The sequence below is a fragment of the Hippopotamus amphibius genome, chromosome 2 (assembly GCF_030028045.1).
Source record: "Hippopotamus amphibius kiboko isolate mHipAmp2 chromosome 2, mHipAmp2.hap2, whole genome shotgun sequence".
Lineage (NCBI taxonomy): Eukaryota > Metazoa > Chordata > Mammalia > Artiodactyla > Hippopotamidae > Hippopotamus > Hippopotamus amphibius.
The window spans coordinates 194,699,857-194,713,362 of record NC_080187.1 but is presented as its reverse complement, the minus strand read 5'-3'; the positions used below and the strand labels follow the sequence as shown (position 1 = coordinate 194,713,362).

Genomic DNA, 13,506 nt, shown 5'->3' with positions numbered 1-13,506 from the left:
GGGCTGAGGAGGCCATTTGTGGTCATGCCGGAAGAGAGGCAGACTTTTGATTCCATGTGTCCTATTACACATAATGCTGCTTTTAGCTGAAACAAACCAGCGTGTGCACTCTCAAGTAGCTGGTTGCAGCTGAGAGTTCAGAATTATTTTCAGGGCCAGACTCATATAATTAACAAGTAGTTCAAAGAAGGAGTCCCAAGCCCTGGCTCCGTGAAGTCCTGGGCTTTGAGATTCTCTGTGTGGTGTTTGGTGAGTTATTGACCTCTCTGGGCTTGAGTTTGGGATCAGTAAAACAAAAGGTTTGGGTTAGCTTGTGACTTTGCATCACTTCTCAGAGCCCCAGGTTTCCATGGAAGGGCCTGAGGGACCTCAGCTGCAGAACATGGTGGGCATTTGAAGCAAGCTTTAAAAAGAAATTTGACAGACAACTTGAAGTAGACAACCTCCTGGGACTCTTTCAGCTATAAAATTCTATAGTGGCCAATTTTTGATAAATCGGATATTCCCGCTTATCATTAAAATATCCCATAAAAATGTATTAATGATTCCAGCTTTATGAGGTTAACAATAGATACTTTCAATAGCAGACCTGATGTGGAAAATAGTAGCCCATGGCAACGAGTATGTGTGGAGTGTGGGGGGGTGTGTGTCTGTGCTTGTGAGGCTTCTGTCCGCCTGTTTGTGTAGGCGTGTGTCTCTAAGTGTGTGTCATCACCCGCCAGGTCATTCTTCCATTTTCTCTCTCTCTCCTTCCCACCCCTCACAAATATGACTCATCCCATTCCACATTTCAGCGAGTTCCTGCTCTGAGCCAGCTGTCAAGAATGAAAGCAACCCAAACAACTTAGGGAGTCATGAGTGATATCCAACCAATGCTATACATATATTTTTTGTTTGATAAGTGAGGCAGCATATATTAACTAATAGATTAATAAACGTGCTCAACCAACTTTGTCCTAGTCTAGTCCTGGCACCCTGAATTTTGTTTTATACTTATTCTTTTTATCCTTCAGCATCTTATTATGAAAATTTAAAGTATACAAAAAAGTTGAGAAAACTTTACACTGAGCATCTGTCCCACCACCGAGATTCTAGCATGAGTATTTTACCATATTTGTTATATTACGTCTATCCATCTTTTTATACTTCAGTCCTCAGCCCATCTTATTTTTTGAAGCATTTTAGGGTAATTACATCAATACGTGTCCTCCTAAGTATTTTAGTATGCATATTGTTAAGAGTTTCATATTTGTTTAGTTCTTCGTGTGAAATTTCCAGACAATGAAATGTACAAATCTTAAGTGTGCATTCTCTGAGGTTTGAAAAGTGCTTAACACCTATGTAACCCAATTAACCATAATTAACCATTAATTAATTAATGGATGGATGAATGAATGAAAGAGTGAATGAACAAACAAATGAGTAGATGGACCAGAGGAGAATGTGAGATGTGGGATCGGGGTGAAAGCAAGAGCAGTCAGTGCATGATGCTGACAGCATGCGTGGAGAAGAGAGAAGAATGGTTCATGGGGCCCCATGACAGCTGCACTACAAGGACATGGCAGTCACTTGGTGTTTATCTCAAGCAGCATTCAGGTGTCACTGGTGAATTCTGGAGAGTGAGCCTGCCTCCCAGTGTGTGAGTGTGAATATTAGATGTGGGTATTGGTCAGCTCAGGCTGCCATAACAGTATACTACAGACTGGGTGCTTGGACAACAGACATTTATTTTCTCACAGTTCTGGAGTCTGGGCAGTCCAAGATCAAGGTGTTGGCAGGGTTGGTGTCTGGTGAGGGCATCTCCCCTTGGGTGCAGACAGCTGTCTTCTCACTGTGAACTCCCACAGCCTTTCTTCTGTGCATGCAGGTGGAGAGAGAGTGTGTGTGCAGGCTCCCTGGTATCTCTTCTTGTAAGGACACTAATCCTATCTGATCGGGGCCTTATGACTTCATTTAACCTTCATTACCTCTTAAAGACCTTATCTCCAAGTATATTCACATTGGGGATTAGGGCTTCAACATATGAATTTCGGGGGGACAGTTCAGTACATAGCAACGTGGTTCTGCCTAAGGACTTGCACATCAGCATGGAGCCCAGTGGAAAACGGAGCTCAGGACTCCCACATTTCCCACGGTGAAAATCCCTGGCTGCTGCCCAGTGTGATAAGACTGTGATAGCGCTGCTGTAACACTACTTCCACAGCATTGTGCAAAGTGCTGTCAGCTACACAGCTAACACAGTCTTATTTAATTTCCCAGCAAACCCATGAAGTAAGTATTGTTATGCCCATTTTATAGATGAGAAAAATGAGCACAAGAAGTTAAGTATTTGGCCCAGAGCCCCATAGTCCATCAGTGGTGAACCAAATCCCTCTGTCCCAACTCTTGTAAACAGTGCTCAGAGATTTCCTTTCCACTCCCAGGCTTTCCATTTTCGAGATGTATTTAGGAATTCTTTTACCTGTGAAATGAAGCAGCTGCATTAGGTGCATTGCAGATACACTAAAGATTACCTCATAAACAAAAATTAAGTAAAAGTATTTCTCATGAATTTGCTGACGTACTGGACAGGAAAAAACTTCCCTGAGTCTAATCATCTAAAGATTTGTGCTTTGCTTTTAAAGTGTTGAAATTAAGCCTGTCTTATTCTGTTGGTCAGTTCAACAGGGTTTGGATTCCCGATCATGAAGAAGTTTGGAAGTCTGCGGAGATAGTGAAGGACTATAGAGTTGGTGACAAAGTCCTGCGACTCCTGCTGGAGGATGGAATGGTGAAAGTCCTTGGTCGTAGCTACCATGATATATAAAGGAGTAGCTGTGGGGTGTGTTGGGGAGGGGAGCAGCCCAGGGTGGGGGGCACATGAGGGGCCTCAAATGGCCAGCTGGTGCTGTGGATCCACCTGTGTGTTTCTACCCCTCTGCACTCACCCTCCACTAGCCTAATGAAGACATAAAGTGCCATACATCAGCTGGGCCTCTCTCTAGAATGAGATGCAGTGAACAGGTCTGTGCTCTGTGCTGCCTTTCTGGGGATTCAGCGTTGTTGGGAGAATGCTGAAAAGTGATTATTTTGATTTCATGGGTCTCAGCACAGATATTGGATGAGGATGAGAAACTTGGATCAGAGGAAGTAGTCTGAGCCCAAGACAGAAACTGGTAGAGAAAAACATCAAGATGGGAAGAGGAGGAGACATACAAGACGGGAGATAGAAAACAGGAAGGGGGAGGGAGGTGTGGGAGGAGAACAGAGAGAGTCAGTCTATGGATGGATAGAAACAGGGGAACTGGGACTTCCAGGAGGGAGCGTGACAGGGCAGTTGGAGGAGTGATGGGAGATGGGATGGGGGACGGGAAGAGCCAGCTGTGTATGATGTTATGAGGAGGCTCTGTGGTACCTGAGTGGCTAAGAAGAGGCAAAGGATGAGCTGCAGGATGAGCAGTTGTCCCCAGGGTGGCGCGTGCTCATAAAGAGTTCCTCTCAAACGCTGGTCATGGTTTTTGGTGATCAGCTTCTGCAGGCTTCACCTTTGCTTTACATATCCATCGTGAGTCATCCTTTCCGTCGTAACTGTAATGCCACCCCGCTGGACCCATAGCTAGGCTGACCTTGGGTGTTTAGAATCAAGTATCTGGATGCAGAGCTGGACAGATGATTCATGGTCCATCTGGATGTCACAATTAGTCTGGGGAATATCACATGAATATTAAAATGCTGGAACTTCCACGGCATGGAAATGGTCTCTGCAGAGACAGGACACAATACTGCCAATCAGACTGTTCTGTATTTGGAGTCATTTCCTGAGATCCTGGGAAGGGAGACAAACATAGCAGTTCAAGGCACATCCTCTAGAATCAGACTATTTGGGTTCAAATCCTGCCACAGCCACTCACTAAGTCTGTGACACTGAGCCCCTCGGCTTCCTCACGTGTCAGATGGAGTGAATAACAGCTCATCACAGGGCTGCTGAAGATCAGATGAGATCACCTCTGGGGGTGTGTGCAAATGCAAAGGACAAGGCAGAGGAGCTGCTGTTTCCATTTTTAGCCTTTCCTTTCCCATCAGAAACTCCTTGGGGGCATTTGTTGAGTATCTCCTGTGCACAGTCAAGGTTCTGACTAGGTATCAGATGGCTTTGGGGAGAAAAATCTCAGGGCAGCAGCCGAAGCAGTGGCAGTTTGCTGCTTTAGTAATATGAGCAGGGCTTCAGGTGGTGACATTCCTGGCCCTGAACCAGCTGCCTGGAGGAGGAGGGGGAGAGGCAGGTAAGATGGCAGGTGGCCAGACTGCTCTTTAACTTAACCCTTTGTCTATTACCAAGAAGGACAAAGCCTGCTTTGTGTAAGAAAATATCATCTCTGTCTCCAACCGTCAATCTCATGTTCTTCGTATTCTCACTCCCCCCACCCCCCAAAGACTGTCTGTTCTGTTTGTCTTTCTCTCTCTTTCCTTCTGTTTCTCTCACACATGAAACACACACACATGCACGCGCACAATGGCTGAACTGGAAAAGGAGGTTGTTGATTTGAAACAGATAACAGAAAAACTCAGGAAAAGTACAAATTACGTATGAGCAGCACTTTATCTTCTTCTCCAAAGTGTAGGTTAAGCATATCGTGCTTGGGGCAGGTCCACAAATATACTGCATTGATAACGAGCAGGCAGCTGCTGTGAGGATCCATGCCCAGATGTCCTGGGCTGCCCTGAGCTGCTCTCCTTATGGAACACAGTCCAGCCAACCAGCAAACCGAGCCCCTGTCAGCCTTGACTGGAGGCATCATGACGCAGGCTTCAGAGTCAGCCAGACCCATATTAACTGTGTGACCTTGGACGAGGAGCTTAACTTCACTGAGCCTGTCTCTTTAACTCTTAGTTAGGGATGCCGTGTCCTCCTTGGAAAGCAGTTTTGAGGATCAAATGAAAAAGCAGTGCTGAGTACTTTGGCATAGAGACTGCAGCATGGGCTCTTGCTGAGAGGCAGCTGGGTCACTTTTGTGCAGCTGGTCCAGGACCAGGTGTGGAAAGGAAGGCAGCCTGGGAAGGTGGAAGGGAAACAAGCCTGCTGGTGACCTTGCTCAAGTCACTTCTCCAAGCTGTGAAATGAAACTGAAGAAAGGGGACTTCCCTGGTGGTCCAGTGGTTGAGACTCTGAATTCCCAATGCAGAAGCCAGGGTTCAATCCCTGGTCAGGGAACTAGAGCACACATGCTGCAACTAAAGATCCCACATGCTGCAACTAAAGATCCCGCATGCTGCAATGAAGATCCTGCATGCCACAACTAAGACCTGACGTAGCTAGCTAGGTAGCTAGATAGGTTGGTAGAAGGAAGGTAGAACAGGTGGTAATAAGGGCCCTTAATGCTCTGACATCTGCAAGTTCCACAAGGCATGCTGACCTCACCTTCATTCTGCTCAGGCAGCTACTTTCAGAACACACATTGGTGAAATCTAGCAGGTGAGAGGCCATCCTGGGCCAGTGACTTAGCCCAGGGCTGAGGATAAAAGAAATAGGCAGCCTTGAAGGGGGAGACATGAGCCCTTGGGAACACGGGTGGCTGCAGACAGGAGTCACCTGTGCAGAGGGCCTCTCATAGGGAGACCATAACCCACACAGGCTCCTTTAGACACTTCTCACCACCAAGAATGTCAGCTTCCAACAGAGATTCAGCAACCTTAGAGCTTCAAGAGACCTTAGATCATTGAGTCATTTTAGCAACAGAATCTGGTTTCCAAATGAAAACTTTCTTGGCACCCAGCAGCTAAACCACATACAAGTAGAGCCCCTGTGGCAGAATTGGGATGGCATGCCCAGGTCTCTGACTATGTAATGTCCCCATCACCCCTCATTGAGGCCTCTCTAGCTCTGAGGACCCCTGATCTGGTCCAGCCAGTCTTTTCACAGATGAGAGAAGGGAGAGCCAGAGAGGGTGAGTGACACACCCTAGGGCATACAGCTAATACCTTGATCCCCTGGCTCCCAAAAGTCAGCCATGAAGATTATTTTCTCATTGCTATACATAAATTTGTTTTTCAGAGTATCAGGGATCACTCCAAAGAGGGGTAGATAGGAAAAGAGGACAGTGATTCAGCAGAAACACCAAAAATCATTTACTTCCAGAACTTTAATTTCATTTTTGTCCACAGGAGCTGGATTATTCCATTGATCCAGAACCTCTGCCTCCACTTCGGAATCCTGACATCCTCGTGGGTGAGAATGACCTCACGGCCCTCAGCTATCTCCATGAGCCTGCGGTGCTCCACAATCTCAGAATCCGCTTTGCAGAATCCAAACTCATTTACACCTACAGTGGTAAGGAGAGCAATTCCAGGAGAGCAGGGATGACGCTGAAAATTAATACTTGTTGTCTAGAGCATCTGATTATGTTTTATGTTTATGTTAGAAATGTTGACTTCTTTCAAAATGTGTAATCACACCTAAACATTTGCCCAGATTTCTATCTAGAAGATACAGACATTTGATCTTAGAGAGTTTGTTATAAAATAAAGTATCTAGATGAGGAGAGTCTTCAACAAAAACTAAGATTGGACTACAAAGAAAATATATGTGAATAAAGCTTGTGTTTGAGTTTCTCACTGGATGTGAGAAGTTTATTACTTATTTTGGGCAATGATATTATCATTATGTTTACACCACAGATTGTAAGAGCCTCTCAGTTTTAGGGCATTGCCATCTGTCATCTCATCTAACCTTCAGAGTAGCCTCGAAATATAGATGGCATTGGCAAGGAACTGAGATTCAGAGCATTAAGTGACCTGCCCAAAGTCACACAGAAGGGTTAATAAGTGGCAGAGCTGAGGTTTCTCAAAAGAACCTAGAGAAAGAGGTAACAGTAAGAATCCTGTCACTGCATCTAATATCTTTCCTCAGGAATCATCTTGGTGGCCATGAATCCTTACAAGCAGCTGCCTATATATGGGGATGCCATCATCCACGCCTACAGCGGGCAGAACATGGGTGATATGGACCCGCACATATTTGCCGTGGCAGAAGAGGCATACAAGCAGATGGCCAGGTAGCCTCCTGCCAGGCTGGGCTTCCTCTTACTCTCCCAATGCTCCTGCATTTGCTGGGCCCTCACAGGGGTAGGGAGACATTTGTCTTGGTCTCATTAAAAGTGACCATCAATCAGACCTGGGGGTGCTTGGTAGAGCAGACTGACTGTACTGAGTAGCAAATGACTGATATATATGTGACTGACCCGTCTAAACCAAGTTTAGATTTTGCTCCTTCTAGGTAGTCAAGTCAGTCCTACCAATCGGAGAATCATAGCCAATGCTTTTCTTGCAGTATGTTTGATTGGAAGAAAATTGATTTATTCTCCACTATGAGATGTTTAAGCCTTTTTACCCATCCCAGGCGGCAGACTCTAATGATAGATGAGCACAGGTTTTAGCTTTAGGAGATTGGGGGTTTTATTCTAATTTTGTCACTTGTCTTTTGTATGGCCTGTGAAGTTCTCAGAACACCTTTGTGAAGTCTATTGAGCTGCCATCATGCCCTTATTTCACAGATGAGACCTGAGACACAGTACCTGGGTCTGCTACTATTTACTGCATAACCCGGGGCACAGCCCTGATCTCCCACAGCTTCAGGGTCCTCATCTGTGAGCTAGATGCTCAGAGATCACCCATTCCAAGCTCTACTGCTTATAAGCAGGAAAAAATAATGGTGGCTTAATCAAGGTAGAAATGCATGATTCTGTCCTGCAGAGAAGTTCTGATGGGTGGTCCAGGGCTAGCACGCTACCTCTACCGAGTCATCAGGGACCCGGTGCCTTCCAGTTTCCCTATCCTTGGAACAGGACCCTCATCCTCAGGACCAAGCCAGTGCTCAGTCGTCTCTCTTTTCTAGGGTACGGAGTGTCCCGGGGGAGGGGTATGTCCCTCCTGGTTAAGGAGCCCTCCCAGAAGCCCTACAGAACACTTCTGCTCATAGCTCATTGGCCAGAACCTACTCACATGACCAAGTGTAGCCACAAGGGAGGCTGGGATATGTAGTCTTCCATATGGGCAGCAGCAGGCCCACTGAGAATAGGGGCCTAGTTCCTAAGATGCGGGGGAGAATGAATGTTGGGTAGAGAATTACCAATTAATAACCAGTAACCTGGACACCCAAACGCCACATCCTCAGTCTCAGCAGGTGCCCTCCATGCCTCAATACACCTGTCAGGCCACGAAGGACTGTGTGACTCCCTTTCCTTTGCAAACACATCAGAGGCTGGGAGCCAAGCCAGGCTCTGCTCTTGAGAACACCAGCTGGACTTGAACCTGCCATCCCTAATCTGCTGCTATGATGAATGATGTAAACGTCTCCCCGCTTTCCTGAGCCCTGAGGGTAGTGTGAAAGCTCATGAGTAGAGGGCAAGGAAGCCGGCTGGTTGGTTGATCCTGGAGGTTCCAAAAAAATTGCCAGTTACCTTGGCTTCTGCCACAGCAAGTTTCATTCCAACCCTAAAACACCCATGGTTCTAGGATTTACCCTGGCCCCTGCAGGTCTCCAGCGCATCTGCAAGATTAGAGTCTGTGTGGCTCAGAGCCTGACAGGCCAGGGCTGCTCCGGGCGGTCAGCAGCATGAGCTCGTTGGAGCTGCAGGACTGAGCCAGGTTCAAGCTTGAAAAGCCAGTTTCCTCTGGAGGTCTGTCTAACTGTAACAGCACAACTGAACATAAGGCAGGCTCTTATTGAACTTGCTGATGCTAGACTGGGAGTCAGGAGAGCCCAGATTTAGTAACCCCAGTCCCACTCTGCGGCTGAGGGGCACTGGGGATGTCGTTCACCTCCTGAACATCTTAGCTTCCTCTCTGGGACCAGGAGCTCTCTCCCTAAGGTCCTCTCCAGTGTTCATCGGGAGTCTGGGTGTTCTGTGCCTCGCTGAGTCACTGTTCTACTCATCTGTAAAATGGGGATACAGTATGTGGCATAGGATTTTTGTGAGGCTTAAACGAGAATTCCTGTAAAGTATTCACCAAGCACCTGGCATATAAGTGGTGCTAGGACAGGATATAAGAAGATTCTACCATCATAATCTTGTGAAACAAAAAGTTTAATGCATTTTTTAAGATCTCTAAGTTGATTAGCAGAGCATATTGGCTTATGGAGCACACATGTTCCCAAGCACACTGCAAGTAATTGCTCTCCAAATAACATCTTAAAATGTTTTTATATGCTAGGTGGGGATATGCAGAAAAGAGTTGACATAGGCCTGAGACTGCTCTCTTTAGAGACGTGCTTGCAAGTTTGGCTGTGGCGAACCTCTGGGAACTTGGATTTCAGGAGGGTTCCCACCATCTCCCAATTGTTAAGAGTGGCTCACTGTACCTAAACTGTTTTTGTGAACAATGTGGTTCCTGCTGAATACCTGCTTTCCTTCCGGGCATCTGGAATTTTGGTGTGTGATTGCAGAGGGTGCCTATGTGACCAGCCCGCGATAAAAACCCTGGACACTGAGTCTCTATTGAGTTTCCCTGGTAGACAGTGTTTCCCGTGTGTTGTCATAATTCATTGCTGGAGGAAGTGAGTGCATCCTGTGTGACTTCACCGGGAGAGGGAGGACTCTTGGAAGTTTACACCTGTCCTCCTCTGGACTTTGCTCTGTGTGCCTTTTCCCTTTGCTGATTTGCTTTGTATCCTTTGTATAATAGATCTTAGCCATGAGTATGAATATGTGCTGGGTCCTGTGAGTCCTCCCAGTGGATCATCGATCTGGGCCTGGGGACTCTCAACACAGGGAACGCAGCAGGAAACAAAGTTGTGTGTTCAGCAGGATCCAGAGAAAAAGACCAGAGGGGAATTCATGGCATATTAAAAACAGTTACTTTGGAGTAATAAAACAAAGCCCCTTCTTCTGGCTTATCTGCATTTTTCTTAATGAGTATATATTACCTAATAGGAAGAAATGAATATTTTAAAAGATCCTTTTATTTATTTGTTTTAGAAATAATAAAAACCAGTCAATAATTGTAAGCGGGGAGTCGGGTGCTGGAAAGACAGTATCCGCTCGCTATGCCATGAGGTACTTCGCCACCGTCAGCAAGTCCAGCAGCAACGCTCACGTGGAAGACAAGGTTCTGGCGTCGAACCCCATAACTGAGGTGTGTACCCTGTGGGGGTGGGGAGTGGGGTCAGAGGCAGGGGCACGTGTATGGAGATACGGGCTGGTTTGTGTATACAGACATACCTCATTTTAAGTGCTTTGCTTTATTGTGCTTTGCAGACATTGCTGCTTGTTTTTCTTTTTCCTCTTTTTTTTCTTTTTCTTTTTAAACTAATTGAAGGTTTATGGCAACTCTGCATCAAGCAAGTCTATCAGTGCATTTTTCCAACAGCGTGTGCTCACTTTCGTCTCTCATGTTTTGGTAACTCTCGCAATATTTTAAACCCTCCACCAACAAAAAGATTACAACTTGCCGAAGGGTCAGATGATAGTTAGCACTTTTTATCAATAAAATATTTTTAAATTAAGGTGTACATTGTTTTTTTAGTCATAGTGCGATTTTACACTTAATAGACTATAGTGTAAACATAATTTCTATATGCACTGGGAAACCAGAAACTTTGTGTGACTTGCTTTATTATGACATTTGCTTTATTGTGGTGGTCTGGAACCAAACCCACCCTATCTTCGAGGTATGCCTGTGCGTTGTCCTTGCTAATTTGAGTTCCCTTCTTTTAAAAACAAAAGAAGTGAGGGCAGGAAAGAGCCAGGAAGTCTGTTCTCCGGTGGGATTTGAAGGAGATTGGGGCAGAGATTGCTGCTTCCAAGGCTTCTCTCCTCTACCTGCTGGGCTAGAAATTCTACCGTCAGGATTTCAGGAGTCTCCTGTTTACATTTGTATCCCAGGGGAAATTTCCTCAACCTCAGAACAACTGGTACACTGAGACCAACGGTGTTCTCCAGCCAACCAGCACCAACTTTCATGAGCTGACTGTTAAATATTCAGAAATTTTTTTGCAAGTTATTATTAAACCTTTGGTAGTTTGAAATCAGTCATGGTGGAAGTATTTACACCTTAGAAATTTGCAAATGTCACGTATCCAGGCTCTTCCTCCTCCCCTCCCTGAGAGTGATTCGTCAGCACACCACTGACTGGCTCAGACGCTCAGACGTTTGGGCAAGGCCAACCGCGATGGCACCCAGGGATAAGGAGACAAGCCTCAAGGAAGAAGGGGCACCTGACAGCTCAGGGGAGGGCCCAAAGGCCAACTCTGGCTGCCTTGCAAAATGCGAAGAGGATTGGTTTGGATTTATTTGGAAGCATAGCAAATAATTAAGAATGTTAGATTCCTAGACCCTCTCTCCCTGTTTTCTCAAATCAGAATCCTCAGTGAATATTTATCAGATCACCTATTTTGTTTAAGCCGCTGTGCCAGATAATACAGTAAGGAATGAAAACAGAATAAGGTCTAATCCTCAAATTTTGAGACTTCTCTAACATACATATTTTAAATTTAAATAGAAAGATAAAATCACAATCCAAGATAGCAATAAAAAGGTTGTCAAGAAGCGCTACGCTGTTAAATGCCCAGTGGATAATATTGTGTGGTTATTTGTTTAGGGTTGGTCTCATCTGCTATTGTAAGCTCCGTGGAAGCAGAGCCATGTCTGCTTAGTTCACCTTTGCCTACTGAGTATGTGGCCCATGGCAGGTGCTCAGTAAATATATGTTGTCTGAAAGCATGATGGCCTGGACAGAAGTGCAGTGTGTGTGCATAGGAAGGGTACTTCTAGATGGAGGCTGCCCAGAAAGGGAGAGGGGATGGGCAGGAAGAGAGACAGAATTCAAGAGTAGAAGTAAAAAGCAAAAATCATGCTCAGCATGGGAGGGATAGGAGAGGACAGTTTTTTGGTTGAGTAGAAAGTTCAAGTAGGGAAGTGGTAAGGGATATGGACAGAAATAAAGGTTGGATGAAGGATGTGGACTTTGAGCATCACTAATATTTTGGGAATAGATGAGTTGAAGCATTTTGTATCATCTCATTTAATCCTCCCAACTCTGTAAGATGCATACATCTCCATGTTACAGATAGAGAAATTGAGACTTGGAAAGATGAAATAACCTTTCTAGCATCACACAGATAAAAAAGGAACCATGAAACATCAGAACCCATGCGTTTTCTGATCCTGCTCAGTGTGTACCAGTAAGATTGAGGAGAGCTACAAGGATGTGTCTTATTCCCTGCAAGTCTCTGCCTCCCAGCCTCCCTCTCTAGTCAGACTTTTCCCCAGCATACAGGACTGGATTTTACTATAACTGCTCCAATAATATTGATGCAATGGTTTTGTAATGTTGTTACTATGTTTTGTAGGCTGTTGGAAATGCCAAGACCACCCGCAATGACAACAGCAGTCGGTTTGGGAAATACACAGAAATCAGTTTTGATGAGAGAAATCAAATTATAGGAGCTAACATGAGAACTTACCTGCTGGAGAAATCCAGAGTAGTCTTTCAAGTAAGGATCTTTTCCCCAACTTTTATAGTATGGTTCACGTTTATATATTCATTAGAAACCTACATTGTTCTGTGACTTGAAGAATAGAGTTTTCCTATCTTTCATTTGCAGTTTGGGTTATTTTTTTTCCTTTTTCTTAAAAATGAAAATTGATGAATTGCCATATCAGTGGAATTATATTGTTGAGGGAAAAGTTTACGACTTTCAATTTTAGGCACTTAAATCCTTAGCATTTAAAAATCAAGTTTATCTTTCTAGAACACAAAAACTACTTGAAGTAGACAAAGCTGTTAGACTGACTTTTGTATCAGGAAGGAAATGGCATCAGATCTAGTGAGGCAGGGTTTAAGAGAAAAGCTCTCTGTCCATAAAATGGAGAAAATTCTCATCGTTTTGGCCCAGGAGGAGAGTAACAGTAAACCTTGTATTGCAGGGAGTTTCTTTAAAATTTCAACTAATACTAATTACATTATTTCCATTTCGTAGAATGTTTTCGTTTAATAACATTTTCTACAGGGTGGTTACTTGGAAGGTGATCTTGGGCCACCAGTTCTCCCTCTGTGAGCCAGCGGAGGCAAGAGGTTAGGTCACAGCAAAAACACACATAGGTGTCGGTGTCCGTGAGAGCAGGACTGTCAATCCTGATTAGCCATCTAAAGCCCTCTTGTTGAAAACTTCACATTTTTATTGTAAAGCACTGGTGTAATTTAAGGACTTTATTTTACAGTCAGAAAATGAACGAAATTACCACATTTTCTATCAGCTTTGTGCATCTGCAGAGCAGTCGGAATTTAAACATCTTAAATTGGGTACGTAATGCATGGTATATGGAAGAATCTTTTTTTATGTAGGAATTTAAATTCTAGGTTAATTTCTTCTTTTTATAATAGCATCACTTTAAAAAAAAAAAAAAAGAAGTATTCTGCCCAAAAACAAGATCCTTGGGTTCCAGGGGTGGAATTGATGCATTTAACTAAGGAGACAGATTAGTTAGGGGCAAGGTGGACCCAGGAATAGGGAACCCTTCAACTCCAGGG

General features: G+C 44.7%; 1 protein-coding gene across 1 annotated transcript in view; it reads left to right on the top strand.

Annotated features, from left to right (window-relative positions):
• The window catches only part of MYO5C (myosin VC), a 96,696-nt gene that overhangs the window by 9,570 nt on the left and 73,620 nt on the right, over positions 1-13,506 (top strand). Inside the window, exons 2-7 of the mRNA XM_057723964.1 lie at positions 2,660-2,770; positions 6,142-6,307; positions 6,887-7,031; positions 9,954-10,110; positions 12,326-12,469; positions 13,197-13,278. Coding sequence (XP_057579947.1) covers positions 2,660-2,770; positions 6,142-6,307; positions 6,887-7,031; positions 9,954-10,110; positions 12,326-12,469; positions 13,197-13,278 — 805 coding nt within the window. The remainder of the gene's footprint in view (positions 1-2,659; positions 2,771-6,141; positions 6,308-6,886; positions 7,032-9,953; positions 10,111-12,325; positions 12,470-13,196; positions 13,279-13,506) is intronic.